The sequence below is a fragment of the Setaria italica genome, chromosome VII (assembly GCF_000263155.2).
Source record: "Setaria italica strain Yugu1 chromosome VII, Setaria_italica_v2.0, whole genome shotgun sequence".
NCBI classification, from domain to species: Eukaryota; Viridiplantae; Streptophyta; class Magnoliopsida; order Poales; family Poaceae; genus Setaria; species Setaria italica.
This window is the reverse complement of record NC_028456.1, coordinates 16,768,841-16,796,672: the sequence shown is the minus strand read 5'-3', so window position 1 is coordinate 16,796,672 and position 27,832 is coordinate 16,768,841. Positions and strand designations below refer to the sequence as shown.

At 46.4% G+C, this 27,832-nt stretch overlaps 5 protein-coding genes across 7 annotated transcripts; 4 read left to right on the top strand and 1 right to left on the bottom strand.

The window, feature by feature from the left end:
* The first annotated feature begins 90 nt into the window (after nucleotides 1-90).
* Nucleotides 91-4,595, top strand: LOC101784917 (dnaJ homolog subfamily C member 2). Of its 2 annotated transcripts, none has more exons than XM_004975303.3 (2): nucleotides 91-291; nucleotides 1,990-4,595. In XM_004975303.3, exon 2 carries the CDS (start codon nucleotides 2,057-2,059, stop codon nucleotides 4,019-4,021), a length of 1,965 nt encoding a protein of 654 aa, XP_004975360.1. In that variant the 5' UTR covers nucleotides 91-291; nucleotides 1,990-2,056; the 3' UTR covers nucleotides 4,022-4,595. The 2 variants fall into 2 exon arrangements, with proteins under 2 accessions (XP_004975360.1, XP_004975359.1); XM_004975302.3 differs by having other exon boundaries at nucleotides 92-291; nucleotides 1,995-4,595.
* A 769-nt stretch (nucleotides 4,596-5,364) lies between these two features.
* On the bottom strand, nucleotides 5,365-9,691 carry LOC101784516 (TBC1 domain family member 13). Its single transcript, XM_004975301.3, has 9 exons — nucleotides 9,247-9,691; nucleotides 9,032-9,124; nucleotides 8,142-8,246; nucleotides 7,717-7,869; nucleotides 7,106-7,204; nucleotides 6,892-7,020; nucleotides 6,364-6,543; nucleotides 6,150-6,266; nucleotides 5,365-6,063 (listed from the first exon to the last, which is right to left on the bottom strand). Exons 1-9 carry the CDS (start codon nucleotides 9,544-9,546, stop codon nucleotides 5,899-5,901), a joined length of 1,341 nt encoding a protein of 446 aa, XP_004975358.1. The 5' UTR covers nucleotides 9,547-9,691; the 3' UTR covers nucleotides 5,365-5,898.
* Nucleotides 9,692-10,405: 714 nt separating this feature from the next.
* On the top strand, nucleotides 10,406-13,696 carry LOC101784108 (ER lumen protein-retaining receptor). Its single transcript, XM_004975300.2, has 6 exons — nucleotides 10,406-10,643; nucleotides 11,677-11,942; nucleotides 12,058-12,173; nucleotides 13,084-13,157; nucleotides 13,246-13,309; nucleotides 13,413-13,696. Exons 1-6 carry the CDS (start codon nucleotides 10,553-10,555, stop codon nucleotides 13,447-13,449), a joined length of 648 nt encoding a protein of 215 aa, XP_004975357.1. The 5' UTR covers nucleotides 10,406-10,552; the 3' UTR covers nucleotides 13,450-13,696.
* A 1,210-nt stretch (nucleotides 13,697-14,906) lies between these two features.
* On the top strand, nucleotides 14,907-17,391 carry LOC101757643 (phospholipase A1 EG1, chloroplastic/mitochondrial). Its single transcript, XM_004977866.1, has 2 exons — nucleotides 14,907-16,016; nucleotides 17,332-17,391. Exons 1-2 carry the CDS (start codon nucleotides 14,907-14,909, stop codon nucleotides 17,389-17,391), a joined length of 1,170 nt encoding a protein of 389 aa, XP_004977923.1.
* Nucleotides 17,392-18,151: 760 nt separating this feature from the next.
* Nucleotides 18,152-21,566, top strand: LOC101783430 (protein XRI1). Of its 2 annotated transcripts, none has more exons than XM_004975299.4 (9): nucleotides 18,152-18,430; nucleotides 19,249-19,301; nucleotides 19,398-19,514; nucleotides 19,599-19,735; nucleotides 19,915-19,993; nucleotides 20,073-20,178; nucleotides 20,269-20,321; nucleotides 20,713-20,793; nucleotides 20,885-21,566. In XM_004975299.4, exons 1-9 carry the CDS (start codon nucleotides 18,366-18,368, stop codon nucleotides 21,139-21,141), a joined length of 948 nt encoding a protein of 315 aa, XP_004975356.1. In that variant the 5' UTR covers nucleotides 18,152-18,365; the 3' UTR covers nucleotides 21,142-21,566. The 2 variants fall into 2 exon arrangements, with proteins under 2 accessions (XP_004975356.1, XP_004975355.1); XM_004975298.4 differs by having other exon boundaries at nucleotides 18,153-18,430; nucleotides 19,246-19,301.
* The last annotated feature ends 6,266 nt before the right edge of the window (nucleotides 21,567-27,832 follow it).

Genomic DNA, 27,832 nt, shown 5'->3' with positions numbered 1-27,832 from the left:
AGAGACGTGAGGGTCGGAAGAAGCGTGCGGCATCCGGCAACGAATCCATCTCTCCCCTCCCCTTGTCCCCACCTCCCTCCGCCTCTATTTATCGCCGGCTGCTAGGGTTTTATGGTTGCCGCCGCGTCCCCGAGCATCACCGCCTCCAACCCCGACGCCCTCATCCCGCGGCCGTTCCTACGCGTCGCAGCCGCCGTCCCCGTGCTCTCCCGCGGCCAGCATCACGCCGCCGCCTTCCGTCGAGCCGGCGTGCGAGATCCGTCCGGGCCCGGTTCCTTCTCTCTTCTATCGGTAAGGAAACCCCGACCTCGCTTGCTTCGATTCGTTTGTTCCAATCCATGCTCAAAGTTTCTATTTTTCTTGCGATTTCTCGCGAGGAAGGGGTCGCGCCGCCTGATTAGTGCTTTTAAGTCGACGCGTAGGGAATTTATGGTACTCGCTCCACCTGGGATTTACCTTTTTGTTATTATTTTGTGGGAATTAATGTGGATATGAACCAGTGGGTGGTGTATCAGCTGGAGGTGCTGTGTGTGGATGGCAGCTGCAGCTCACAGCGCTAAGGTTCGGCGTGCCGCAATTGTTTAGGCAGCCGTTTTGTTTCTGAAAGATTTGGCGTACCACAAAACGTTAGGCAACTCCATCCATTGCTTGCCAAAAGTGTGGTGGACAAATCATTCGCAGCAGTTGCGGCACGCTCGATCATAGCTTGGTCAGTTACAGAAACAATTGAAAGACCCGTAACGGGCCAACTCTGTTCCTTGTTAGCCTGTAGGGAATTTATGGTACTCGCTCCACTTAGGATTTGTTTTTTTGTTATTTTGTGGCAATTAATGTGGATATGAACCAGTGAGTGGTGTATCAGCAGGAGGTGCTGTGTTTGTATGGCAGCCACAGCTCACCACGCTAAGCTTCGGTGTGCCGCAATTGTTTTAGGCAGCAGTGTGGTGAGCCGCAATTGTTTAGGCAGCCGTTTTGTTTCTGATAAAGAGTTGGCGTGCTGCAAAACTTTAGGCAACTTCATCTTTTGTTTGCCAAAAGTGCAGCGGACAAATCATCTGCTGCAGTTGTTGCACGCTTGATTGTAGCTTGGTCAGTTATGGAAACAATCCAAACAGACCCGTAACGGGCCAACCCTGTTCCTTGTTAGCCTCCTCTTTAGGATTAGGATAGGTTATCGTAGCTTGGTCAGTTGCGTAAACAATCCAAACAGACCTGTAACGGGCCAACCCTGTTCCTTGTTAGCCTCGTTTTTAGGATTAGGATAGGTTGCATAACACGTTCTAGATTGGTGCATAGTATTTTATTGCTAACATTGATCCGAGGTCGTGTAGTAGGAGTATTTACCTGCTGCATGTAAGTCAGAACAGTCCACTCTTTATTGCAGAATTATAGGTTCTGCCTTGCAAATTGAACAAAAGGGTCATTTGTTCAAATGCCCTTCCACACTTACCCCAGGGTTTCAGCCGGCACTGAAGTATTATGATTTTGTAGCCTTGCAATATGGAAAAGGGACTTCATTTGTTCAAATGTCCTAGGTTACATATTCCAATGAGGCACAGAAGGGTTCATGCATGCATGTTGAACAATTGCGGGTTCTGTAGCCTTGCAAATTAAAAAAAAGGGGCTCTATTTGTTGAAATGTGCCAGCTTTACATGTTCCAATGACAACAAGTGGGCTTGCAAGCTTGTAGGAGTAGATGGGTGTGATGGTTTGCCTTATTTAAACCTTATGATACAGAAAGTAGTAGCATGCAGAGGGTTTTAGCTATCAAGATGTATGCATTAATTGATCCTTGTTATACCCCTGCCACCCTTTTCTTCACTAGATAGTAGATGGCATGCCAAGCTTTATGTATTGCCATTCAAGTGATGGTATGTATTTTCTTGTTTGTGTATCTGTGCATAATTTGGCTACATTGATTACTTACATTCATTGTTGTACAGTTTGATGCTGTTTTCTGTTTTGACCTGATTTTTTTTTGTAACCAGTGCAGGTTGTATCAGTTGTTTATCTTGACTCAGGAGTTCTGTTAAAGAACTCGACATTGTCGCTCATATGGAGCCCCAGAAGAGTTGTCTTCTGATCACTTACTCCCAGGAGATCGTAGATGGGGTGCCTTTGTATGTTTCATCCAACTGCCTGCCCATGAAAGCTTTGAAATATGAACCTGCTGGTCATTCATTCCATGCTGCGGCAATGAAGCTTCTTGGTCTTGGGGAGCAAGAAGACACAGAAACTGATGATCGCAGCGTTTCATCAGATGACAAGAGCCAAGATTTTAATACTGCCTCTGATACCTTTAGCAGCAAAGGGAAGAAGAAGTCTTCTGGCAGTCAACAACAGGATCACTATGCATTGCTTGGGTTAGGACACTTGAGGTTCTTGGCCACTGAAGATCAGATTCGGAAGAGTTACCGTGATATGGCCCTCAAACATCATCCAGATAAGCAGGCTGCTCTGATTCTTGCAGAGACAACAGAGGAGGCAAAGCAAGCAAAAAAGGATGAGATAGAGAGCAATTTCAAGGCCATTCAGGAGGCCTATGAAGTCCTCATAGACCCGACTAAGAGGAGGATTTACGACTCAACAGATGAGTTTGATGATGATGTCCCGACAGACTGTGCCCCACAGGACTTCTTCAAGGTCTTTGGCCCAGCCTTCATGAGAAACGGACGCTGGTCTGTTACCCAGCCTATTCCTTCTCTTGGAGATGATGCTACTCCTGTACAGGAAGTTGACAAGTTCTACAATTTCTGGTACAACTTCAAGAGTTGGAGGGAATTTCCAGATGATGATGAATATGATTTGGAGCAAGCTGAATCTCGTGAACATAAGAGGTGGATGGAGAGGCAGAACGCCAAACTACAAGAGAAGGCCAAAAAGGCTGAGTATGCACGAGTGCGTACTCTTGTTGACAATGCTTACAAGAAAGACCCAAGGATCCAGAGGAGGAAGGATGAGGAGAAGGCTGAGAAGCAGAGAAGAAAGGAGGCAAAGTATTTGGCAAAGAAACAGCAGGAGGAGGAAGCAGCAAGAGCTGCTGAAGAGGAAAGGAAAAGGAAAGAAGAGGAGGCTAAGAAAGCTGCGGAAGCTGCACTCAATCAGAAGAAGTTGAAGGAGAAAGAGAAGAAGCTGCTGCGCAAAGAGAAAACCCGTCTGCGCACTCTTGCAGCACCTGTAGTTGCAGAGAGCAACTTTGGTCTGTCAGATGAGGATGTTGAAACAGCATGTGCCTCACTTGATATGGAACAGCTCAAGAAACTCTGTGACAGTATGGAGGGTAAGGATGCAGCTGAAAAGGCCAAGTTGCTGAGCAGTGCACTTAATAAAGAAAGTTCCTCAAAGGAAGCAAAGAAAAGTGATGCAAACGGTGTGGAGGGTTCTGCTCCAAAATCCAACTCTACAGGAGGAAAAGTGACACAAGGCAGCAGCTTATTGAACAGCTATGAGAAAAAAGAGAGACCATGGGGAAAGGAAGAGGTTGAATTGCTTAGGAAGGCAATCCAGAAGTATCCTAAGGGAACTTCACGTAGATGGGAGGTTGTTTCTGAGTTTATTGGGACAGGCAGATCTGTTGAAGAGATTCTCAAGGCCACAAAGACTGTTCTTCTGCAGAAGCCAGATTCAACAAAAGCTTTTGACTCTTTCCTTGAGAAGCGCAAACCAGCCCCAACCATTGCTTCACCACTTTCAACCAGAGATGAAACAGTTAGTTCGTCAACTGATGGAGCTGGGACTGCTTCATCCAAGACGGCGGCACAGCCTGCTAGCAGCCAGCCAGCCAATGGGAAAGCAGCTGCTGATCCTGTTCCAGATGCTGCACCTTCTGTGACTGATCCAGAGGCCTGGTCAGAGACGCAAGTTCTGGCTCTCGTCCAAGCTTTGAAGGCTTTTCCTAAGGATGCAAGCCAAAGATGGGAGCGTGTGGCTGCTGCTGTCCCGGGTAAGACTGTAGTCCAGTGCAAGAAAAAGGTTGCCGCAATGAGGGAGAATTTCCGGAGCAAGAAAAGCGGGGAGTAGTGTCATTGCCTCACCTAAGTACATTTTGCGAGGAAGATTGTCTCTATGGAAATATTTATATACCGAGCATTGCAGCTGGTGGCCTCTGCCAGAGGTTTTGCATGATGAACCTCTTACCCCACCAGAGTGGTGAGAATAATTTTGTTCTGGAGCTGTGACAACTCTAATTTATCCTGCCAGCGTTGTCATTTTGCTTAGTAGCAATCAAGTTTGGGGCAGCCGGAGAGGAGGATACGCCATTGAAGCTCATCTACTGTTGATGGACTAATGATTGGCCTTTTTTAGCAGTGGTACGCATGGGTTTTGTTTCGGCTGGCTCCTGGGTTGTCTATGCTTGTTGGAAGCCATTGGAATATTGCCTTGCAATATGCAATGGTGTAGTGATATGGTTCGGCCTGGCTGAGTAAAAATGTAGAGAATCACATGGGTTTTTGTTTATCAACTAAGATAGAAATATTTGTTACATCGTGAGACCTGTTATTGAAGTGAGCATTATTTTGCCTGACCACATTTTTGTATTTTGTCGTCCTATGATAATAGTCTTTTATCTGGCAAGTGGCTATTCTTGTTGCAATTGTGATCTCTGTGCATCGATGGGTACTTTTGGCATTTGATCACACGCTTATGGTTTCCGGGTCTGCCTACGCAGAACCCCAAAAAAGGAAAACATTTGGAATTTTCAGCTGTGCTATGTATCTCCATGTGTTTGATACTTCGCCAGGATCTTTGTTTCCATTTTAAAGCTAGCTTTAACAACAAATGCAGGCACGCACTCGGCAATGGAAACGAGTTTTTAATCTTTCTTTTTCACTGATCCAGGATCTCATGGGGTCCTCTTCTTCATCGTTTTATTCCTCCTCTTCATCCATGAGGGTAGGGAGACTCCAGTCCCCATATTGGATCCACCCCTGCAGTCACCCCAGCTAGACCCCAAGATGGTGATATTATACTAAGAGATTGGCTACTATGGTGCAGATTTAAGGCGTTGTATCACGAAACTACATCTTTAGTGAATAAGTTATAGATCTATTTGGTTACCTGATTAACTCTCATATTCATTCTATTTTGATAGGGTTATTTCCAAATTTGAAAATTTTGTCTCATTTCAATCCAAATGTCAATCCGTTTAATGACTATCTCAAGCATGACCCTTCATTCTTCATGACCCTTCATTCTTCCATACGATATTAGCTATGCAGGCATTAGGAAGTCTGAAGTTCAATGAATCACTCGTTTACGAGGAATCAGACATGCAGTTTGGCAAGGTAGGGAATTTTTTTCCTAAGGAAATTAAACCACCATCCATCCAAATTTCAGCAAATTTTTACTCGAAACAAGCTAGGTTGACACGGATAAAGCGAAATTTGTGGTTACCACAACCAATTACCAACACATACAACGTGAGGTCCCAGCGTAGTAGTCCCTCTGTATACAGAAATAAAACGCTGTTTCTACTGAAACTCGTACGTATAACGTTTCAGCGTTCTCCGCGGCTTTGCAGGCCAAGAAATTTATATAATACCTCAAAAGAAAAAGAAATTGACAGACTGCGCAGCCCGATGGCGAAAAATGCTATTTCACTTTATCGCTGAAACCACGCTTACCTTTGAGGCCTGAACGGGCTTAGTGGTGGTGCGACGTGCGTGCAAGCACTCGTGTTCGTGTTCAGTCAGCCAAACCCTCTACTCGACGAACAGCGGCCAAGATCCAAAGGGCATCGAATCGAACCAACACGGCACGGGAACCAGTGCGCTCAATTTCAAATCAACCACCACCCAGCACCCAGGGGAAGTCCATTTACAAATCTTCTAACGTGTCATCTTTTGGATCGTATGAACTGGCATCAAAACATCCGAAGAAGTGTGACCAAAACATGATCAGTAAGGGAGCGGCCCTCGCAGCTTGTTAGCGATGTGCAGCAGGTGGTCGATGTTTGTGGGCGGGTAGCTCTGGAGGAGCTTGAGGTTCGCGGTGAAATCGCCCGCCAGGAGCCGCCTCCGGACGAGGATCAGCATCGCACAGCAGATCCGCAACAAGGTAGCCTGCATCCGGGGCAAGGGAGGAGTTTAGTCTAGCATGTGTCAGAATGCACCGTGCGGCATGTAATTGGAGATGGTAGTTCCCTGACCTGAGGCCCCTCGGGGTCACCCAGTATAGTGTCCCACAGGTGGAGGCAATCACGGAACTTGAACTCCTGTGTTAACAGCAATGTGATCCATCTGAATGCATAGAACTGAGGATTAACCTGGAACACAGAGACAACCTTTAGCCTGGGAACAGATATATATGTACTCTGTATGCTTTATCATGAGAAAAGGGTTCTTCGGGATTCAAATACATACCTTGGTTACGACCTCTAAATGCCGCCAGAGCTCCTCATCGTGCCTTTTCAGAAGCTGTGACAGTCTAGTGATTGTGGAGCGTATACCAACCACGCTGTTGTCAAGTTGCTTGCAGAAGTTATCTCGGAACCCGCTAAGCAGCTCAACAAAACAGAAAAACGCATCTGCCTCTGCTGAAGCCTGTTCACAAGTAAAAATAAGGTGCATCTGGTCATCAGCCTGTTATACTTATGCATAATATCATACAACGTGCAAGGTCAATGCTATGAGAGTCGTAGCCATCAACTGAAACTATTTTTGCCTTGACATGTTTCAGAAGCTGAATAAACATTTGGAGGCAGTTTTATTATATTTCAGAAAATTGAATTTAAGAAAATAATGTCTAACCCATTATGGGAGCTTAAGGCCAGAAAATATCACAACAGAATTAATGTCATCAACGATTGTTTCATCAGCACAATCAGCAGAAAGCATGACCACATTTTCTTGTTTCTATGTGTAAGTATGCAGTGACATAAGGACACTCACAGCATGGCCTTCATCTGGATCATTCTTGAAAACATAGTAGAGAGGTGCCAAAACCTCATTCATTCCTTGTACATATCTTATACCCGGATTTAATTTTGCAAAGATGGTAAGTATACGCCTCAGTGACTCCTGAAAACAGAACACTTCACAATGGGAATAGAAAACAATGCAAATGACAACGAAAAGGTGATCTCATGTCAGAGGATACGCCTACCTGGTTAGACAAGGAATCTGAAGAGTCCCCGTTGAAAAATTCCATCTCAGGATGAGTACGCTTAACATCTCTATCAATCTGCTCTATGATTTCAGATTCCTGAAGTATTCAATAGTCACTATTTTTAGTTCAATTGCAGATATTCACAACAAAACTTGACTAACAGTACAAACAAATGGAGGTCATTCAATACTGAACAGCAAAACAGTAGCAATGTATACTAAGAAAAACAGCTAGCAATTCAAGTACGGATGTACCTATTAAGTTCATGAGGATTAAAATTTTCAAGTCCAGAGTTAAAACTGTTAGTTAGGCCGTTCTAATGGAAGATGGGCTCAGCTAGGCATATTTTAGAAAGAAGTTGCAGCATTACAAATAAATAAAAAGTTAGGATAGTCATGAAGTTGGTTCACATTGCAGAAAACCATATATGATATACTCTGAACATTGAAATTATGGGCATATGAGCACATGACAAAAATAGTCTGGTCACCATGAGCCATTGCTATTGAAAAATACAAATGATGGTACTTCAGAGTCCACACTACAAAGCGTAACATGTAATACAAATTTGAAAGCACCCAACAGCAAGTAATTATTAGTTTTCATACCTGGAAGTATTGATTCCAAACACTAGTTTTCCCAAGGCTTAAAGGATGCTCATCTCGAACAATCTCAGCCCTTGGCAGCACACCAGTTCCTTCAGCATTATGGTCCTCCCTTTTGGAAACAGTCATTTCCTCCATTCTTCGAGTAACTTCTGACTGACCACAACAAAAATGAATTATTACACAGGTGATTAAATGGAGCAAAACAATAAAAGATAAATCAACAAATCTCCAGTACTGTAAAATACTGCTCATATGCATGATTGATTTGTCTAACATGCAAAACTGCAATATTTTACTGCTCTTGTGAAATCTAACCTTTGTTGCCAATAACTGAGACAGGTCTTTCCTTATACAAATTATATAGGTATGCATTTGCAAATTACAATAGTAAACAACTTGTGAGACTATATGGATGAAGAACTTACAGGATTAACCAGAAGCTCATCTTTGAAAGCACTGTACTGGGAACGCTTTTTCTCCAGTTCATAAGGCCATAGAGCATGATCAGTGGGCAAGTATCCCAAGAGAAGCTGCTAACTATCAAAAAAGTCAAATAAATTTGTAGTGTACAGAGCAATAAGAAAATTTGTAAAGGCCATAACTAGCCACCACCCTACCAGGCCAGAAAAATTGTACATTGATATCTAGTTTAGCTAAATGCTGTTTGCAATTTCTTTTAAGTTTGAATCCAATCACATACAGAAGATATGCATCACAGAAGTCAAAGCCATAATGGCACCAATCCGAACTAATACATGCAATGGAATATAATGCCAAACTAACAAGCAACTCTGGATTCTCATCTATTTCAGAATAATGTCGATAATCCTGAGAACATTGGGTTCAAATAGACATCATAGACACAGAAGGAATATGTTATATTCTCAGTATCACTTAGGTGCTAAAAGTATCCTGTTATAGTTTTAGTTTCTACTCTATCCTTCATCAGGTGTTGACTGTACCTCAGAGGAAAAAAATGCATGTAACTTGCTCCAAACCAGGGTGCAGATCATTTCTTCAGTAATGCTAAGCATAGAAAATAGGGTGGGGTGCCCCGTGTCTGTAATTGGCATTCATGTACAACATGAACCTTCAAAAGAGTAACAGAGAAAAATTGCCAGACTATCCAGTACGGACTGAGCTGAGTCAAAGCATGCAAGACCATTCTAGAATCAACATCGACAACCTACTAGTACAGGGCCATCAACAGGATCCGCAACATATGCAATGCCATTTCTCTAGCATACGGCTGCGAGAGTGATAGAACAGGCAGTTATACAGTGAACAGAGAAGAGCATAAGGGGGATTTCCGGACCTTCCAGACGACTGGCCGCAATCCGGCGGCGTCGGGGACGCCCTGGCACGCGAGCCTCCGCAGCTCCGCCAGATCCACCACCTTCCTCTCCAGCTGCAGCGATCGATCGAGGGGCGAGGCGCAAGAACACGAACAAGCGAGGTGAGCCCAAACCGCTCCCCAACTCAACAACCAGTAAGAATCCGATCCCGATCGCCGAGAGCGCGAGCACTCACCGCGACTTTGAACTCCGCGACGAGGTGGGCCCGCGACGGGCCGGCCGCGCCCGCGCCTTCGCCGTCGCCGTCGTCGTCTGAGCCGGCGCCGCCACCGTCGCGCGGGGCGTTCGGAGGAGGGGTGGGGACCGGATCCCGGGGCGGTTGGGGAGGGGGCAGGGGGGACGGCGGCGGCTGGGGCGGGGAGGGCGCCGCGCGGGGAGGGGAGCGGCTGCGCGGGGCCGGGGGAGGCGCGGACCAGATCGGGCTGTTGAGCCAGTCCGGCACGGTTTTGCGCCTGGGCGTGGCGCCGTCGGCCATGTCGCCGGCGGCGGCGGCGGTGCTAGCTGCCGGGGTTTAGGAGAGGGGACTCTGACCAGATGGGCGAAGTGGGGGGCGGTGACGGCCGGTCTCTTTCTCGGGATCGAGGCCGCCCGACGGGTGACCGGCAGGTGCGCAGCGGCCGGCGTTTTTTTTTTTCGTTCTTTTCTTCTAGTTCTTCTGATAAAAGCACAGGTAAACGGCACCGATAATTTGGTTTTAACTTATAAGCAAAATGTTTCTGTAATTCGAAGAATGGCTTTATGATCTTATTTCAGTTTTTGAATTTTTAGAAATATATCGGCTCGGTGAATCCTTTAAATCTTTTTCTTAAAAAAATAATAAAATCTACGTCTTTGCTGAAAACTACCGGTCGACCTTATTCCAACTCAGCTCGGATCAACTCAACCTGGACTGAGCAATTCTACAAACCAAACAAGCCATTAATATAGCAATGTCTTAGTTGAGATACTTCCATATTAATACAACTATACAAGCCTTAAACAATCATATATACGTTTCTATTGAAATTTGAAATCATATATATATACATTTTTATTAACAAGTGTGAGTTATGACGCCTACCATTTATCAACATGTTGTTATAAGATTATGTACAGAAAATGACATCGTGCAATTCAATGCACCTAATATAAAATTTTGAAAGATGTAAAAAAAAACTCAATCGAATGCAAAAAGAACTTTGTTGATCACGGCAAATTGCATATTTCTACATTCAAATTCGCTCAAAATCGCCCAAAACGTATTCCACATCTATCGACCGCCGCGGTTTGATCCGACGGCTGAGAACGCGCAGTCACGACCCTGTCCATCCCCGCGCGGCGGTACCTCCCGTCCTCCCCACTCTGCCCGCCATCTCTCCCCCACCTCCCGGGAATCCCCACGTGCGCGGCGCGGATCGGTAGGCGGCGGCTCACACGCCCGAGACGCCGGCGGGAGGGGGGAGACGAGACGGAGGCGTGCTGATTCCAGGAAAGCCGGCGTGATGAACGCCTTCAGGCTCGCCGGGGACATGACGCACCTCATGAGCGTCCTCGTCCTCCTGCTCAAGATCCACACCATCAAGTCCTGCGCCGGTGAGAGCCCTGCCACCCACGATAATGCATCTGCCTCGCCAAGTTCCTCGGCCTTTCGTATCGTTCCTATTCAGAATCGTGGAATAGGCTGCCCGCTTCCAGCTCAAGAAAGGTTACTCTTGGCGTGGCTTGGCGAGATATTTAATTTTAGGTACGGTTCTGGATCTTAGAGGGGTATGAGGCAGGGAAATGCTGAGATTGTGAGGCCATGGCTTGTCGTTGTTTTGATGGATTTTGAGGGTTTAGGTCCTTTTGTGGTGGAAATCCACAAGGCAGCCATGGCTGTGGAGTGCAATTGGAGCAGGATGGAGTGGGGGAAAAACTTTGAGTTGGTGTATTTTCTCCCTGTTTCTGGAGATTCTTTAGTACTATGTACTTAGTCCGTATTTTCTCCCTGTTTCTGGATATTCTTTAGTACTATGTACTTAGTCCCAGGTATTAGGGAGGAATGGTGGCATCACGTTTCCCTCGAGTTACAGACTTGCAGCGTTCGCATAGCATGTGGCCTCAAGTCCTCTCATAAGATTTCATCAGTTTGGCAACTCAGCTGTGTGGTTAAATTTCGAACTCGGTAGCTAGATAGTTTTGAGACTCGCAATTGGAGGAAATGCTGTTCTGTGTTCTGTATCTTATTCTGATAAATTGGTGCACATTGGTCCGCTGGCTTGTCACGGCATTGGGAACCTTTTGGAATGTATGTATTATGTTGGTGCATTCTAGGAGTAGAAGATGTTTTTTTTTCTCAATTCAGTTGGTATGACAAGTTGAATTCTTATGGCTATGGTCTGTTTGCAATTGCTTTGGTTCTTGCATAATTTAATTGAATGCATCCACCTTGCACAGATGTTAGGGAATTTCAAATGGACTTCTAGTAACTTCTAAGAATCCCCTCTCCAGAACTATTCCCTTTTTAGTGGTTACTGGCAAGTCTGCCACCATTCAACTATTATATTGTTGTATGGTCTAATGGATAAGTATTGTTATATTGCTTATTTAAGACGTATCATGAATAAACTCGAATTTTGTTCCATAGGTGTTTCCTTGAAGACGCAAGAGTTATATGCACTTGTTTTTGCCACTCGCTACTTGGACATGTTTACGGATTTTATATCCCTGTACAATACAGTCATGAAGCTGATTTTCCTAAGTAGCTCATTCTCAATTGTTTGGTATATGAGGCGCCACAAATTGGTCCGCAGATCATATGACAAGGATCATGACACTTTCCGCCATCAGTTTCTTGTTCTACCCTGTCTTATATTGGCCTTGCTCATCCATGAGCAGTTCACTTTCAAGGAGGTATTTTATCGAACAAAATTTCCTGAACCATATATGAGCTTTCATACATAGTACTATATATAGAGTTGGTACTTCTATAACTAGTGACTGGGCTCTTTTCTGGGGATCCAATTAGGTAATGTGGACGTTTTCCATTTATCTGGAGGCTGTTGCAATTCTTCCTCAACTTGTGCTACTGCAGCGTACAAGAAACATCGACAATTTAACTGGGCAATATGTATTTTTCCTTGGGTAAGGCTTATTTTTGTATGATTCTTCTGTCCAAACAAAGCTTTAACTTATTTTGCATGATTTATCAGAAATATGACTTCTTAGTTCTTACAGTGGCACGCATACATGAAGTGCTTATAACCCCAACTTTTATATTTTGGCCCTAGTAGTATTTGTAGTATGGCCCATGTTTCAGTGATGAACGCAAAAGCGTTGCATGGCATTATTCCTTTCCCATATAAATTCAGTGCTGTGTAGTAATTTTTATCTATATCGGTTAACTTAATGTTTTCTTTTAGGTTTAAATTTGGCATGGTCAATCAGTGAACACTTTGTGGCATTAATTCATTATGTTAGAATCGTTTGCTTACCCCTTTCTCATGCTAGTTTTATGTTTTAATTCTTCCCTAGATCTGCAATAATATATTACTTGTAAAGTATAAAAAATGAGCATGGTAATATGCTTTTTCTTGTTTGGGTCATCTAGTGGAACAAGATTATTATGCTATGAGCTATCTTGGCTCTATCTAATGGTGATGCTGTATACTCTTGGCACCTCGGTTCATGTTTGAGCAGTGTGTCAGAATTGATTTGGTTCCAGTCAGATGAAATCCTAAAATTCAGCACTATTGTGTCAATATGGTACAATGGCTCTATCAATAACAATTCAGTTTCACAGAATTTGTTTAGAGAACAGATGAGATAAATTAGAGTAGTTCTGGCATTTGTATCTTCACTCGGATTATCTTCCTTAGACAAGGTTTATGATGAGACTTGAACCGACATTTGTCAGAACAGATACATACATATCCTTCAATTGTTCTGTCAGATTTGATATGTACTTTCTGTTTACATTTTTTAAGAAATGCTTTCTGTTTTTATTGTTAGGAAGGGTAACTATTTTATTTATGTATTCACTGTTATGATGCAGCGCGTACCGATCATTATACATTCTCAACTGGATTTACCGCTACTTCACTGAACCACATTATGTACATTGGATAAGTATGGCCTCTATGTATTGGGTTGTTTTATTTCAGCTCCACCATATTGAAAGGGTATCTAATATTTGTCTTATTGTTAATATTATCAGCTTGGATATCAGGATTTGTGCAGACATTATTGTATGCAGATTTCTTTTATTATTACCTCAACAGGTAAATAGCTATTCTGTTCTTAAAACATTCATATCTCGTTACAAAATGCTCATGTAACAATGTGACAAGAACCTTCTGTATATATATGTTACAAATTTTGCAGTTGGAAGAACAACGTTAAGCTCACTCTACCAGCTTGACCGCTCGATTGCTCAATCGTTATTTTTGTTGGCATTGTATCATCCAGAATATACTATGTACATGAGTGAGGTCTACCGTCTACAACAAGGGTGATGTTAATTTGTCAACTGGAACAATTGCATTTCTGGGTCTAGAGATTATAGTCATGTATGTTTAGCTTTTGGGAAACGTAGAGAATATACTGTACATGAAATGGAGAAAAACTTGCTGCATCATGGAGATGAATAGTTGATAGATATACTTTGCGTTTGGCTGGTTGTGAAGGCATTGACCTTTTGAAATTGCGCTACTATTTCGAGCAGTTTCTCTTTTTACCGTGTTAGACTCTAGGAGTACATGTACTACATCATCTGCATAATATTAATTCCAGAGAAGAGCAAGATTTGGTCAATTACGCAACCCAAATGAAAATCTGGCATTTTTAATATTAGTTTTTATTTATTTGTTTGTTTCTGAACAAAGCTGCAGTTAGAGTTCAGAACACAGAAAAGCCACCTAACACCAGGATTAGCAACACAAGGCAGTACAGTACTCTACTGAACTGAATTAGCAACATAAGGCATGTCACTGAATTCAGGCAACGGATAAGGCAACATGGAAATTAACTTGCTAAGGTAGGAGAAGCGAACATAATTAGTTCTTGTTGAACACAGAAAATTCTTGTTGAAAATAATTAGTTGCTGAACAGTCTCATATATTGCTCGTTCTAAACAGGCTTTCCAAGAGTTCGAAAGCTTGCAATATTCTTCAGCAAGTCAAAAACTGGGGATAATAGCGTTGGCATTGCTGTCGGGGTACAGAAAGTTACTGATCACCAGAAATTCCCAAACTCCATGCTCCATATTCCTTTGGATTTTGGAAGTCTAAAAAATATTTGCAAGCAGTTGAAGGGCTGCCTTCCTTCCATTCCCGGCTCATTCCTTTTTGGCCAACTTGTCGCGTTGGCTAGCTGATCGCCTCATCAGCTATAGGTCACCATCATCTCCCGTCCTGATCATATGCATTTTCCCACGTGCGCTGTGTTCCGTTTCAAGGAAGCGCAAACCCTAAAATAGACATGGCCACACACGCGCGCGCGCAAATGGTGCAGCAGTGCGCACGTCCCCTCCCTCTGACGAGGCCTTTTATTTGGAGGCTAGAATTTGCTCCACGTGTACCCGTCGCCACGCTGACCGCAGCTCGCCAGCGTGCACGCCCTAGAATGAGGGTTCTGCCCACCACCTTTCTTCCTCCTTCCTTCCATCCATCCATCCATGGCGGTGTGAAGCGGCAGTAGTGGCAGTTTTATCTGTGCGTCATGGCGCTCTCCGCACACACACAAGAAGGCAAGAAGCACTAGCGTGTGGTGAATTGGTGGATATATATATTGTACTACGGACTAGGCATTCCGCATGCATGGACAGGAGGCGATCAACCAACCAGCTCAAAGCGAGGAGGGAAAAAAATAACAGACGAAATGGCTTTCACTGCCACGCTCCGCCCGCGCTGCACCCTGCAGCTGGCCACGAGCCCCCGCCGTCCCAACCCACGACGACTCGCCGCGCCGCCGCCGCCGACGACGCCGACGCCTAGCACAACGGCCCCGGTCGCCGCCATGTGGAGGCAGGTCCAGGGCTCCGGCGACTGGGATGGCCTGCTGCAGCCGCTGCACCCGGTGCTGCGCGACGAGGTGGCGCGGTATGGGGGCCTCGTCGGCGCCTGCTACGACGCGCTCGACATGGACCGCGCGTCGGCGGGGTACATGCGCTGCAAGTACCGCAAGCAGCGGTTGCTCGAGGAGGCCAGCGGCGGCGCGGGGTACGAGGTGACGAAGTACATCTACGCGGCGCCGGACGTGGCCGTGCCGGTGCCTGGCGCCGCCACTCCCCTGCAGGCCGCGGGCGCGTGGGTCGGCTACGTCGCGGTGTCCACCGACGAGATGACCCGGCGGCTCGGGCGGCGCGACGTGCTCGTCTCGTTCCGCGGCACGGTGACGCCGGCGGAGTGGACGGCCAACCTCATGAGCCTGCTCCGCCCGGCGCGCCTGGACGCGCGCCGCCCGCGCCCCGACGTCAAGGTCGAGTCGGGCTTCCTCAACCTCTACACCTCGCCGGCATCGGACGGCCGCACCGGGAGGAGCTGCCGGGAGCAGCTGCTCGGCGAGGTGTCCCGCCTCCTCGCGTCACGCGCCGGGGACGACGGCGAGGACGTCAGCGTCACCCTCGCCGGCCACAGCATGGGCGCCGCCCTCGCGCTGCTCCTCGGCTACGACCTCGCCGAGCTCGGCCTCAACCGCCGCGGCCGCGGTGGCCGCCGGATCCCCGTCTCCGTCTTCTCCTTCGGCGGGCCCCGCGTCGGAAACGCCGCCTTCAAGGCGCGCTGCGACGCGCTCGGCGTCAAGGCGCTGCGCGTCGCCAACGTGCGCGACCCGGTGACCTGCGTCCCCGGCGCCCTCCTCAACGAGCGCACCGGGGAGCTCCTCGGCGGCTGGGCCGGCGGCGCCTGCTACGTGCACGTCGGCGTCGAGCTCGCGCTCGACTTCGCCAGCCTCCGCGACCTGGGGAGCGTGCACGACCTCGGGGCGTACGTCAGCTGCCTCGTTACAGGGAGCGGAGGCCGAGACGGGCAGGGACACGGCGCTCGCCGTCGTCGTCGTCTCACGACGGCGCGCCGCCGCGGTGGCGACCGAGCGCCAGGAGCCGCCGCTGCAGCTGCGCGGCCTGGTGATCGGCTTCAACTCACAGCGCTAGGCTTCCTCCTGTTCCTCTTCGGCTCCTTGCACCATTGGCCACTTGTTAACCTTCTTCTTATTACTCTTTTCTCGAATCTTAGCTATTAGTTGAAGCCCAAAAGGTCAAAAATATGGCGGGTACTCTAGTTGTGGACGCTAAATAAGGTGATATGCATGCATGATCGTCGCTGCAACCATTTTGCAGATAGCAAGCATATTTTTCGAAGAGAGGTTTTACCCCATTTCCATTACGACAGATAGCAAGCATATTAATCGCACACTTCTGCGAGGCTGAGCCGAAATATCACGGATGATCTCGGCCTCGGCGGAAGAACCCGTCCCACGATGTTTGTCCATTGAGGATATTGAGAGTGTTTTATTACAGTATTTTCACTCTTTTATCTCCAATTGATGGATTTGAAATAAGAGAAGTGCAGTGGTTTGTATCGTGTTATTCAACAGGGCATGATGTTCAATGTTCATTTCATATTATTTTTTTCTGTTCAAATTGGTACTTGTTTTTTTTTGGAGCGAATTGTTGGAACTCTCAGTGTGGCTGGAGTTGCGTTTCAATTGTGAAGAATGCAGGAGATTGAACTGTTGAAGACGCTAGAGGAAAAAGAAAAGGCCAAAGCTGTTGGATCGCAAATGGGCGGCTTAGATTGGTCGTACGAGATGACCTTCAGGCATCTAAGAGCCGTTGTGTATTGTTTTGTTAGGATCCACATTCACACTAGATGCAAATAATAAAGTACTCATTTTGGAGGCAATTGAAATGGTAAATACTTAAGTAGAGTTTAGGCAATTTTCAATGACAATCTGGAATATGGCACTCAATTTTGAGGAATTCAAAGCTTGGCAATCAAGCTGGCACCAACATGCTGCCTCTCGACCCAAGTGTTAGCAACGCGGTCCTCTCAACTTATTAAAACTACGACCCTTGCGCAAGTTACTCATAATAGCGTGTGAGGGGTAGAGGAAAGGGTGATGCTAAAAATACAATATTTTTTCCCTTTTTGTATTTGCAGTGAGCGACTAGCGCGAAAGCCGTTGCTTCTTAGCGTATTCAAGGGAGGTTGATTGGAAAGACATATCCAATCTTAGCTTTTAATCCAACCATCTACAACCATCAAGCCATAATGAGCTTTCTTCTACCTTTGTTCTTCTTCAGCGTGCTCCAGCTCTGGTCACTCCTCCGCCCATCCCTCCTCCCATGTCTCCAACATCGTGACCGCTGCTGAATCCACCACGACCACCATTATTCCTTCCTAACGGCACCAGTGCGGTGCCTTATCGCTTTCCCCAGCGCCCTCCACCGTTGGGCTGCGACTTTCCTCTATGATACGTGATGGATGGATTCCACTCGAGAAACCTCAACGATGTTAACTCCTCATCAATCGAAATCAAGGTGATTTCGGTTGTGGATTTAGCCATCTAAGACTCGCGAAAGGAAATGCACTATCTCGGGATGGATCCTCAAGCACAATGGGTCATCATGTAGCCATAGAGAACGTATCATATACTCTGCGAGGCCCGGTCTCAAAATTTGGTCGATCCGGTGTATGTTTATGCGAGCTCTTCGCGACACCCTTAAGAAACTACTCCCTCTGTTCATTTATATATGACGTTGATCAGCTTAATTTTGAGCAAGCCGGTGTCATATATAAACAAACGGAGGTAGATTAATTTTTGTTTTTTCAAAAAAAAATCCATGGCAGACAAGTCACAAACAGAATTGAGCGAGTCACCATTGAAATGGAGGTGGCGAGCCAAAAGTACGAGCCCGAGAAACGCGAAGCACGAGTTGGAACGGTGGGTGTGCTGGGCTTTGGAAGGCCTCCCATCAATTTCGTTGCCCTGGCTCGCTGGTGCCCACAGGGCAGAGCCAGCAGCAAGCAGCGGGGGGCGAGGGGGTTTTTGAGCTGGGCACGCGGCGCGAAGGCCGAGGGGTCGTGCCCAACGGCCTTCTCCGAGCCCATCTCGCCCACCTCTTCCCTTTTTCGACCCAGCCCCCCTGCATCCCTCACCTCACTACAAATGCGGCGCAGCAGCCACCATCGCCGAGCAGAGAGAGTAGTAGTCTAGTAGACATACACAGCGATACCCTCCTGCCTGCCTCCGCCCTCGCATCGCGCACGCTAGGAGAGAGAGGACGGGGAGGCCGCTGCAACGGCTAGTTGCGGCGGCGGGGCCGGGCCCCGACCGATGGACCCGTACAGCGGCGGCGATGCCGGTGCCGGAGGGAGCGGCGGCGGCCACGGCTCTCAAATGTGGGTGAGGGGGACCCGGGTCGCGTTCGTTCGTTCGTTCCTTGGGGTACCGAGTCTTCCGGGGAACTGCTCCCGTCTCGTGTTTCCGTGTTTCGTGGGGGGATTTTGGGGGGGAAGGGACGGAGGGGTTTTGGGCTGGGGTCGACCGATGCGCCGCCGCCGTCCGATGAGGCGTGGCGGCGGGCCGAGATCCGCGCGCCGCCGGCCGGTTCGTGCTGTTCGATCTAACAGTGGGCAAATCCTGCCGTGGAGTGGCGGCGATCTGGCCCGGGGCGGCGCCGGCTTCGGCCGATTTGGATGATGATCCGTGGGATTGGTCCCTTGGCCCCCTGGGTGCCTTTCCATTTTTCAATTCGATTTCGATTCGCTGGTTCGGGATGTTCTCTCGCGAGGGGGGCGGTGCGTGCTCTGGGCTCCCGGTTTGTGTCCGATTGGGGGATTAGTCTGCCGCCGGCTAGCATAGCTTCGATAGGGAGGATATGGGCTTACGGGGGCTTGAATCGGGGATGCGCACGCTGTCTGTTGAATTGCCGATCGGTTAGAATCAAGCTGCCAAATCGCTTGTAGATGGCTGTAGACATCTGATTGTGGATTTCAGTGCTTAATCCACCTTACATGACCAACTAAAATCTGATGAAATCTGGCTAGAACCTGCAAGAGTAGCTCCATGACCTGTGATATACGTTTGTGTGCTTGAGCTTGAACCATATCTCAGCTCTCCCCTCAACTGAATGCTTGCAAAATTCACCTGCTGTTCCAGTGAACTACTTTTGTGGAATTCATTGTACTTATACTCGATCTTGTAATGCTTGCAGCAGTCTGTGGGATTGGCAAGCAGGGGAGCATTGTGAACCGGATGATGCGAGTCATGGTACTTCACTCACATCCAGCCTACATCTGCGTCACAAAAACTCTTAGAGCATCTGTGTGGACTTGCTCTCTCATCATGTCTCATCTCCTTTTACAGCGGATGCTACTAAATTCGTGTGGGATTGCCTCAATCAAGATGACGATGAGCTACTAGGATTGCTTGGGAACCAAACTCCGCTGAGGGACTGCCGTGATTTCTTCGCTGATATACCAGGTAAGAAGTCTTTTCTTCTGACAGCTATAAACTGCTTGCACTCTTGAATGCTATGCTTAAATGAGGTGTTTGTTGCTTGAGTAGATATCTCCTGCAAGGAGACCCTGGACCCAGAGGAGTCTCGGGAATCAAAGCGAAGACGTACGTTGGAGTACCCTTCGGAGTCTAGCCAGTCAGAAGTTGGAACTCATGAAACTGGTTCTCCTTTTGTCGCATCTGAGGTTTGTTTGCTAGCTCCTTGCTATGTTTTTTTCAATCTCTCCTTCTGCTACTTTTACATGTCACAATTATGCTTTGTCGCATCTGAGATTGTTCGCTAGCTCCTAGCTATGTTCCGAATCTCCCTTTTCAGTTACTCTTTACTTATCACAGTTGTGCTTTTTATTGATCCATGTCTCAGGCAACAGAGGTTTCATTGCTTTGCACTGATGAACCACGGAGTTTAAATTGTGATATGCAGTACAGCTCAAATAATTTAGGTTTGTATTTCATCATATGTGCTTGAAAACGGCCTATTGCTGTCCCTCTTCTGTTTGTTAATTGGAAATTTCGCATCAGATACTATAAATTCCTTGTCAAATGGAGCACCCTATTGGCAAGAAGATAACCAGTTGGAACGTTGCTCTTATGGAACTCCTCCAGTATATGTCGAGCCTGATCAAATGTTGGTTCCTCTCTGTTTCCATTCAAACCACTTTAAACTTATTCATCATTACTTGGCAATCATGACATCTTCATCTCGTGTTTGCTGCAGGCCTTGTACCCAGGAGAGTGTAGTATATGTCGATGATCAAGCTGGTATTTCAGGTCAGTGCACACCGTTTTTTCTACTGCATTTTGTTGCCAATTTTCATTTACTCTTTCAAGACAATTTCCAGTTTCCATCAGCACGGGGAATAATTAATTAACTATTTGCCATCCTTGCGGTGTAATTGGCAACACATTTGCCACGTGTCAATGACTCAGATGACCCCACATTTGTTTGTTCACAATTCCCAAGCCCCTTGTGTGATATGAAAAGAGAATATTTTCTTTCCTACTTCCCCTTTGTTGCAGTCGTATATTGGTGTATTTGTAGCTGCTGCAGTTTGCTATTATGCCCGGCAGTCATGTATTTTTGAGTGCCTTGTTGACACCAACATGTAGTGATGTAGCAGTTCTGCAAAGCAACTTACCTATTCTTTCTATTTGGCTACAGGATCAAGTGAGATTGCTCCAGTGACAGAAAATCTCATAATGCAGGAAACTAGGAAGCTTTCTACACTTAAAGTCTCTAAAGGTATTTCAGTTTGATAGTATATTGAGGCTTGGAGCACCCTTGAACTTCCAGTTGTATCAATTTTGATCATTTGTTTCTGCTGGCTTACCAGGAGGAAGCTCATCGCTAGTCAAGGCGAAGCAAAACATAACTACAACTGTAGCATACCCTTTTACCCTCATCAAACCATCTTGGGAGGAAACCGATGTTACTCTGCAGGATATTAACCAGAGAATCCGTGCTCCTCCAAAGAAACCTCCTGAAATCCTGGGAACTTCCGCGTTCTCTGGCAAGCCGGTGATCGGCAAGACAAGGATCAGGACAGACGGGGGGAAAGGCAGCATCACAATACTAAGAACAAAGGGCTGAGAGCCAGCCCTGAGAATGACTTTGATCCTTATTTATCTGCCATTCCCTCCATTTTATCAGGACAGAAGGGGGGGAAGAGGCAGCTCCTTGGTGTGGTCAATTGTGCAGGCCTGAGAACCAGAGGCTGCCATTGATCCACACCGATCACAGTACAAGGAACAGAGGGCTGAGGACATGAGGCTGCCATTGACCCTTATTTATCTGCCATTCTCTCGATTGCTCCCGGCGCTTTGGTCAATGCGCAGGCCTCTGTAGCTCCCCATTTATTATTACATTTTTTTTCCGTTTCGATTTTGTGCTGTGGCTTTGGTGTTCTGAAGCACACTGTAGATGCGAAACTCTTTCTTCAAAAGTTCCAGCATTCTTCCGGTGTATTTATGACATGTGGCCAATGATATATAGGGAAAAAAATTGGAGTTAAGAAATTGTTGTGTTCTGCCCTGTTTACTTCCCTTTGATGCTGTTCAGGCAGCCTGCGTGCTCGATTACCGGTAAGCATTCTGTGAGAGCGTAATCTCTAGCTCAATTCTTTGCTGTGAGTTTTTCGTTGCGTATTATATGTTGGATATCGCAGATGTATGATGAATTTTATAGTCCAGGGGAGGATGTATCGCAATAGTGATGAACCGAATGTCTGAAATGCAATAATCCAGGTGGAGTGAAAGATGCCGGAATCGGGGAGGTGAGAAAAAGCGTGACGAAGCTGCCATTGCTTACAGTATCCGAATGTATGCTGCAGAGGTACGCTCGATGCTGAACAAGGAGAGAAGCAGAAAGGGGAATCGTGATGGATCCTTCGCTGCAGCAGACTTGACTGGAGGCGGGGGCTTTGTTGTTATTAAAATAGAAATGTCGATCGAATGTAGACGTCCTCGCTTCCAACATTTGCCCGACGCATTGTAAACGACTTACAGTTTGAATTGGGCGTGTAGGCATCGTAAGCATGCAGTCGTCCATCATCATATCTCTAGTCTAGGTACAAATATTTGCATCCTGCAGGTCATTACAATATTTTTCATCACGCGCATTACAAAGACGGACGATCGAGCAAGCCGCACGCCACGAATCGCTTGGTTGGGGTTAGGGGTGCGGCGTGCATGATAATAACAAAATATATACTCCCTTTGTATTAAAATATTTGTCGTTGTTCACTTCTTGTTGTAATATTTGACCGTTCATCTTATTTGTAAAACAGATAAGTTATACTTAAAATACTTATAATTATAAATACTTACATAATTTTTTGAATAAAAGATTGATGAATATATGGAGGTAGTAGTTGCGAGTCTATCCATGGTTAACGACTGCAAACGGTCGACGGGCCGTGATGGCATGGCGCCCACCTCCACGTACGTCGTCGATCCTGAAGGCCCTCCTGGCCAGCTGCACGCCGGCGGGCGTGGGCGTTGCGGCGGCGACGGGCCTGCGTCCCCCCGGAGCTGGCTGTCGAAAGGCGGTGGCGACAGCTGCGGCGGGCGTCGATCGGCGATCCGGCGCGGGGCAACTGAGACCCGCGAAGGAGTCGCATGCCCGTTCAGCGAGCTTGGGCGGCGCTGCGTGCGACGGTGCCCAGCCGTGCACCACGCAAGAATAGTCACTGATCGATCAGCATCTCGCGGCACGTGCGTGAAGGGAGCGCACGCATGAGAGGAGGAGCTCGACAAGGATGGATTGGCTCACGGGGACCCGAGGCTGGCGAGGGAGGGTTTAAGTAGGAGCGCACACGAATGCGACCTGGTCACTGACAGTTGGGCCCCGCATGTAAGCAACCGCCAGAACTCAGAAGCTAGTTACCTCAGAGTTTTCCCTCAAAAAAAAAAGTTACCTCAGAGTTTGCCATGCATGGCATCACAGATGCAGAGCATGCTGAATGTATAACCGCACATGTCATGGGGGTTATATGTGGGTGGTAACTACAGTAGTAAGTTGTACTGACGGCAGTTTCAAAAAAAAAATAGTTTCAAAAAAAAGTTGTACTGACGGCGTACTGTTTTGAGTTTATGCGAGGAGTTGTCCGACGCTAATACTCCCGAGTCCTGACGTGCCCAAGCTGCTCTCGCGGTCTTGCTTGCATGCGGTGTGACATGCCCAAAACTCCGGACTAGCTTGCGTGTCTTGCGTCCGTGTACCATCTTTGCCACGAATGGCTTTCTATTCCCTTCTCGTCTGAAGGTTCACCGACCCTGCAGCTGCATCGGCTTTGATTCCAATCGCGGATCCCCATGCCACTTCTGTTTTCCTTCCTTTTTTTTTTACTGCCCAAGTATTTGTTACCATGGTCTTCTTCCACTTAGCGTATGTCAAAGTCGAATAATGGGAGAAATTATATTTAAAAATGCCTGTGGTGTAAAAGGAGGCAACAGTGGAGGGGAAAGTGACCAAGGAGGACGATGATGCTTATAAACAGTAAGTCTTTTTTCTTGAGGAAGATGATGATAGCTGGTATATGACAAGTACACATAAGAACGACATCAGTGATGCACATAGACAGTAGAGATTAATAAAACATTAAACTACATAAACAAATTGAAAATTAATATATGCATGAACACACACACATATGGTATGCCCTGCTCTTTCTACCCAGCAATTTGAAGAGAACCGAAATTACATGGATCATAATTAAACAAACGAGAGAGGGGGGGGGGGGGGGAGGGGGGAGGGCTTAGGCCCCTCATTCTACATCCTCCCTCTACCTCGAGTGACGAACAACTAGGGAGAAAATAGAAATATAATGATTGATACTCCCTCCGTCCTAAAAAGAATGCATCTCTCGCTTCTCGAGACCTTGACTAGTCACACAGTTTCGAATTTGACCCAATTTATTGAACTTCCACTACATTCACGTCTCCAAATAGATTTAGTATGAAAATATATTATATGATTAATCTATTGATAATTATTTTGTACCATAAATGTTGGTACTATTTTGTATAAATTTGGTCAAATTTAAAATTGATTGACTTCTCGAGAAGCGAGGGTTGCATTCTTTTTGGGATGGAGGAAGTACAATTAAAACTAAGCTGAGCTCATGTCACCAATTTGCAAATAAGTGAAAATGTATAGGTTATGCACGAAATCAATAGGTACTATAGTTATGACAATGCATTGGATGTGGGTGGATGGGTGGGTGGGTGGGAGGGGGGTTTAATTTGAATCTTATTGCTAGTTGTTTGGATTCTAAAGGCAACATGTTCAACATAAAGTTGAGTGGAAGATGTTAAAATGGTTGGACAATAAATTTGACATCTGGATTATTTTTTATGATGTGCTATTTTTATATTTTGTTTTTGTTTTTACTAGAATTGTCAAGGTATATATAGGACAATTCTGGACATTTGTATACTAAAAGCGTCACAACATTGTTGTTCAATGCAATTCGTTATTCTAGAGTTGGCAAGGGACGCTTCTAAAATAAAAGATTCTGAAATTAGTAGGACTTAGAAAGGAACTATTGGGATCTAACTCTAGCTACCCCCACCTCCCACAATATTCAACCCGTGAAAATATCAAACCTTTCACATCAAGTTGATCCATATTAGCTAGTGAATATTTGAGTCCATTGGTCTCTTTGTTGACTAAGTTTGTAAATCCTATTGAAAAATTATTTACGTGGAAAAATATACAAATAAGTAAAAACTATATATATGAAACAAATAATAAGGACTTATGGAACCAAAAATGTTGCACATAGAGCAAACACATGGGAATAATAACCTCAGAGTTTGCCATGCATGGCATCACAGATAGTCATACAGAGCATGTTGCGCAACTGCAAGTCATGGCTGTCTTGACTTTCTTTGAGGACATGCCCAATACATGCATATACGCATGGTAGTTTCAAGTAAAAAGTTCAATTCCACGTAGATTCAGAACTTGAACACCAACAAACCCACACCGAAAACCACCGCTAGCTTTTTTACTTGTCTAGACCCATCATGCTCCATTTTCCTTTCTCCTACTCTCGCGTGCCGCTTTCCCTCAGCATCTCTGTCATGGAGCATTCGCGTCATGCAGAAACTCCACTATCACGTACGTAACCTAGGTGGCAGCTAGGCGACAAGCTGCGCGCATGTTAGGGCCTGGCCTAAGGAGGAGTTCACCGACGCTAATACTCCCGACTCCCGAGTCCTGAGTTCTGACGTGCCGAAGCTAAGGAAACTCACGTTCTAAAACAATCACTGCCCTTCTCGTTCATAAGGTTGATCCTGCAGCTACATCGGCTTTTATTGCAATCGCCCACGTTTTGATCCATCGCGAGATGTAAGGTTGATTGTCCGCATGCCACTTCAGTTTTCTTCCTTCTTTCTTTTCTGACTGCCCAAGAATGTTATGCTTCCTATAAAAAAAGTGTCCTGCTATCTGAACCTAGCTCGCTTCAGGATTCTTGATCTGATCGATAGCACACATCACGCAGTGAGTTATTTCTTTTGCAAAATACATGATACACATACATAGGCACTCATAAGCGCACACATACTCACTCGCCCTTTAAATGCACGTGCCCATACTATCCCTATCTTAAGATTGATCAAGTCACCACACACAATGCACTATCAAAAGTGACGTTGCCTACCACTAAAATATTAAGTAGTTGTAAATGCAAGCACCCATATTAGTTGACGAATCGACCCTGATGAGGTCTCCAAAACTTAAAATAATTTAGAATGAAACCCATTGCACAATCCATGTTACGTGTTTTGTTACTCTTGTTATTAATTCATCTGGATATGCTAAAGCTACTCAAAATTATATGAGCATTCCACAAAAAGTTAGCCATCTGATTGTAAATCCGATGTTGACATGGTTTCCAATGTGCAACTTTGGCTACAATACAACATTATCGGATTTAGTAGCCCAGCAGTCCACCAGAGGATTATTTTATAGGCAGAGAGGATCGCGAGATCAAGAACTCGAAGGTGATTACGAGAACACAAGGGTTTAGACAGGTTCGGGTCTCCGGAGAGTAATACCCTACGTCCTGTATTCTGGTGGTTTGTATTGCTTGAGAGTTGAGATGCCTTCGGGAGACGCCCTTGGCCGCCTTATATAGGCCCTATTTTTATCCGCTTATTTCCCACTTATTGGTGAAAATAAGCCATAAACCCACCCAAACGCCTTGCTTATTTCCCGCTTGGCACGTAAGCCGCTTAGTTCACAATCTGGGAAAGAACTAGCGCCGGCTTATCCTGTACGCGGGTCCGGAATCGCTTCTGGGGCAAGCGAACCATTTCCCCCCGCTACCCTCACCCACCGACGTCTCCAGCCGTCCGCCCCCGTGCCTCCCGCGACCGCCGCCAGCTCCCGTCCTCTGTCCGCAGATCCCTCGCCAGCTCCCGTCTGCCTGCAGATCCCGGCGTCGCCGCTCGGTTTGCCTTATCCAGCTCCTGCAGATCCCGGCGCCGCCGCTCGGGTCGCCCTACCCGCCTCCCCGCCTCCGCCGGGCTTGGCCCCCACCGCCGGCCGCCCCTGCTACCGACGTCACACCCGCCAGGCTTGGCCCCCACGCCTCCCGCGACTCCCGTGACTGCCGCCGTCCTCCATCCGTAGATCCCATCGCCGGCTCTCGTCCGCCGGGCTGGCCCCCGCCGCCGGCCATCCCTGCCCGGCTTCCTCCACCTTCGTACAAGCGACACCGCGCCCGCCGGGCTTGGCCCCTGCCGTCGGCAGCCCCTGCTCGCCTTCCTCCACCTTCCTTCAACTGACACCGCGCCTGCCAGGCTTGGCCCCTACCGCCGGCCGCCCCTACCCGCCTTCCTCCGCCTTCCTGCAACCGACGACGCGCCCCTGGGCTTGGCCCCCGCCGCCCCTGCCTGCCTCCTGAGGTGAAGTGTTGAGGGTCATTTTGTGTTCCTTCCTAACCTCTGTTCCTATTCTTTGTGAAGGTGAATCCATGCTGATGGTTAGGTCCATGTACTAATTTGTTGCCGCGCATCTTCGATATTGATTACCGTGGATCTCAGTGTGATTGACAGTGGACATACTGTGCTCTATAACTTCTCTTTGGAGAACCAAACCACTGTTATTTATTTATTACCTTAGTTGCATATATTTGATTAATTGCTCTAGGTTCTATTCCATGGTTGCGGATGATTGTTATTTCTGCCAACATGTAAAATTTATTTGTAGATCAATTTCGTATGTTCAATCATTTACTTCCCCTTGAATATAACAATTAGCTATCAAGACATGATTGCCATGTAGGGTCAACAAATTACTATTTTGTGTCTCGTGCATCCAAATTATTCTGCAAGTGACATTCAGGGAGCTCATAACTTGTCAACGTGTCTTTCATTGGTTCAAAATACTTAGTTTTATTATGTACTTGCAATTATTTTATTACTTATAACCATCAGATATCACTTATTTAAAATTTGCCAAACCTGTCCATGCTGCTTCAATTAACTACATTTCTTTTTCACGACTTATGATTAACTTTTCTACTTGGCGGTTTAAATGAAGTCATTAATTTTTTTTATGTTCTGATGATTCATCCTAATTACATGATGGTTTTAACTGTAGCCAAGTAATATTCTCCTTATATATTAGATAATCTTCAAAACATATTTTACTAAATCTGCCCGTTCCCCTCTACAAATCTGTTTTACAGATTTCTCTTTGGAGAACCAAGCCACTGTTAGCATATATATTGATTCTTTTTTCATTTTTCATTGGAGTCTCTTTGGAGTTG

Bases quoted from the DNA above. Each gene is read 5' to 3' on its own strand.
- LOC101784108 (XM_004975300.2), top strand. From the start codon at position 10,553: ATGAACGCCTTCAGGCTCGCCGGGGACATGACGCACCTCATGAGCGTC. The intron at 11,943-12,057 runs GTATTTTATCGA...GGATCCAATTAG, and splicing joins AGCAGTTCACTTTCAAGGAG to GTAATGTGGACGTTTTCCAT. The intron at 13,310-13,412 runs GTAAATAGCTAT...CAAATTTTGCAG, and splicing joins TTTTATTATTACCTCAACAG to TTGGAAGAACAACGTTAAGC.
- LOC101784516 (XM_004975301.3), bottom strand. From the start codon at position 9,546: ATGGCCGACGGCGCCACGCCCAGGCGCAAAACCGTGCCGGACTGGCTC. The intron at 7,870-8,141 runs GTAAGTTCTTCA...TGTTGTGGTCAG, and splicing joins ATGAGCTTCTGGTTAATCCT to TCAGAAGTTACTCGAAGAAT. The intron at 7,021-7,105 runs GTAGGCGTATCC...TTCTGTTTTCAG, and splicing joins CAGATTCCTTGTCTAACCAG to GAGTCACTGAGGCGTATACT.
- LOC101757643 (XM_004977866.1), top strand. From the start codon at position 14,907: ATGGCTTTCACTGCCACGCTCCGCCCGCGCTGCACCCTGCAGCTGGCC. The intron at 16,017-17,331 runs GTCAGCTGCCTC...GTTCTTCTTCAG, and splicing joins TGCACGACCTCGGGGCGTAC to CGTGCTCCAGCTCTGGTCAC.
- LOC101784917 (XM_004975303.3), top strand. From the start codon at position 2,057: ATGGAGCCCCAGAAGAGTTGTCTTCTGATCACTTACTCCCAGGAGATC.
- LOC101783430 (XM_004975298.4), top strand. From the start codon at position 18,366: ATGGACCCGTACAGCGGCGGCGATGCCGGTGCCGGAGGGAGCGGCGGC. The intron at 19,302-19,397 runs GTACTTCACTCA...CTCCTTTTACAG, and splicing joins ACCGGATGATGCGAGTCATG to CGGATGCTACTAAATTCGTG. The intron at 20,179-20,268 runs GTTGGTTCCTCT...TGTTTGCTGCAG, and splicing joins TATGTCGAGCCTGATCAAAT to GCCTTGTACCCAGGAGAGTG.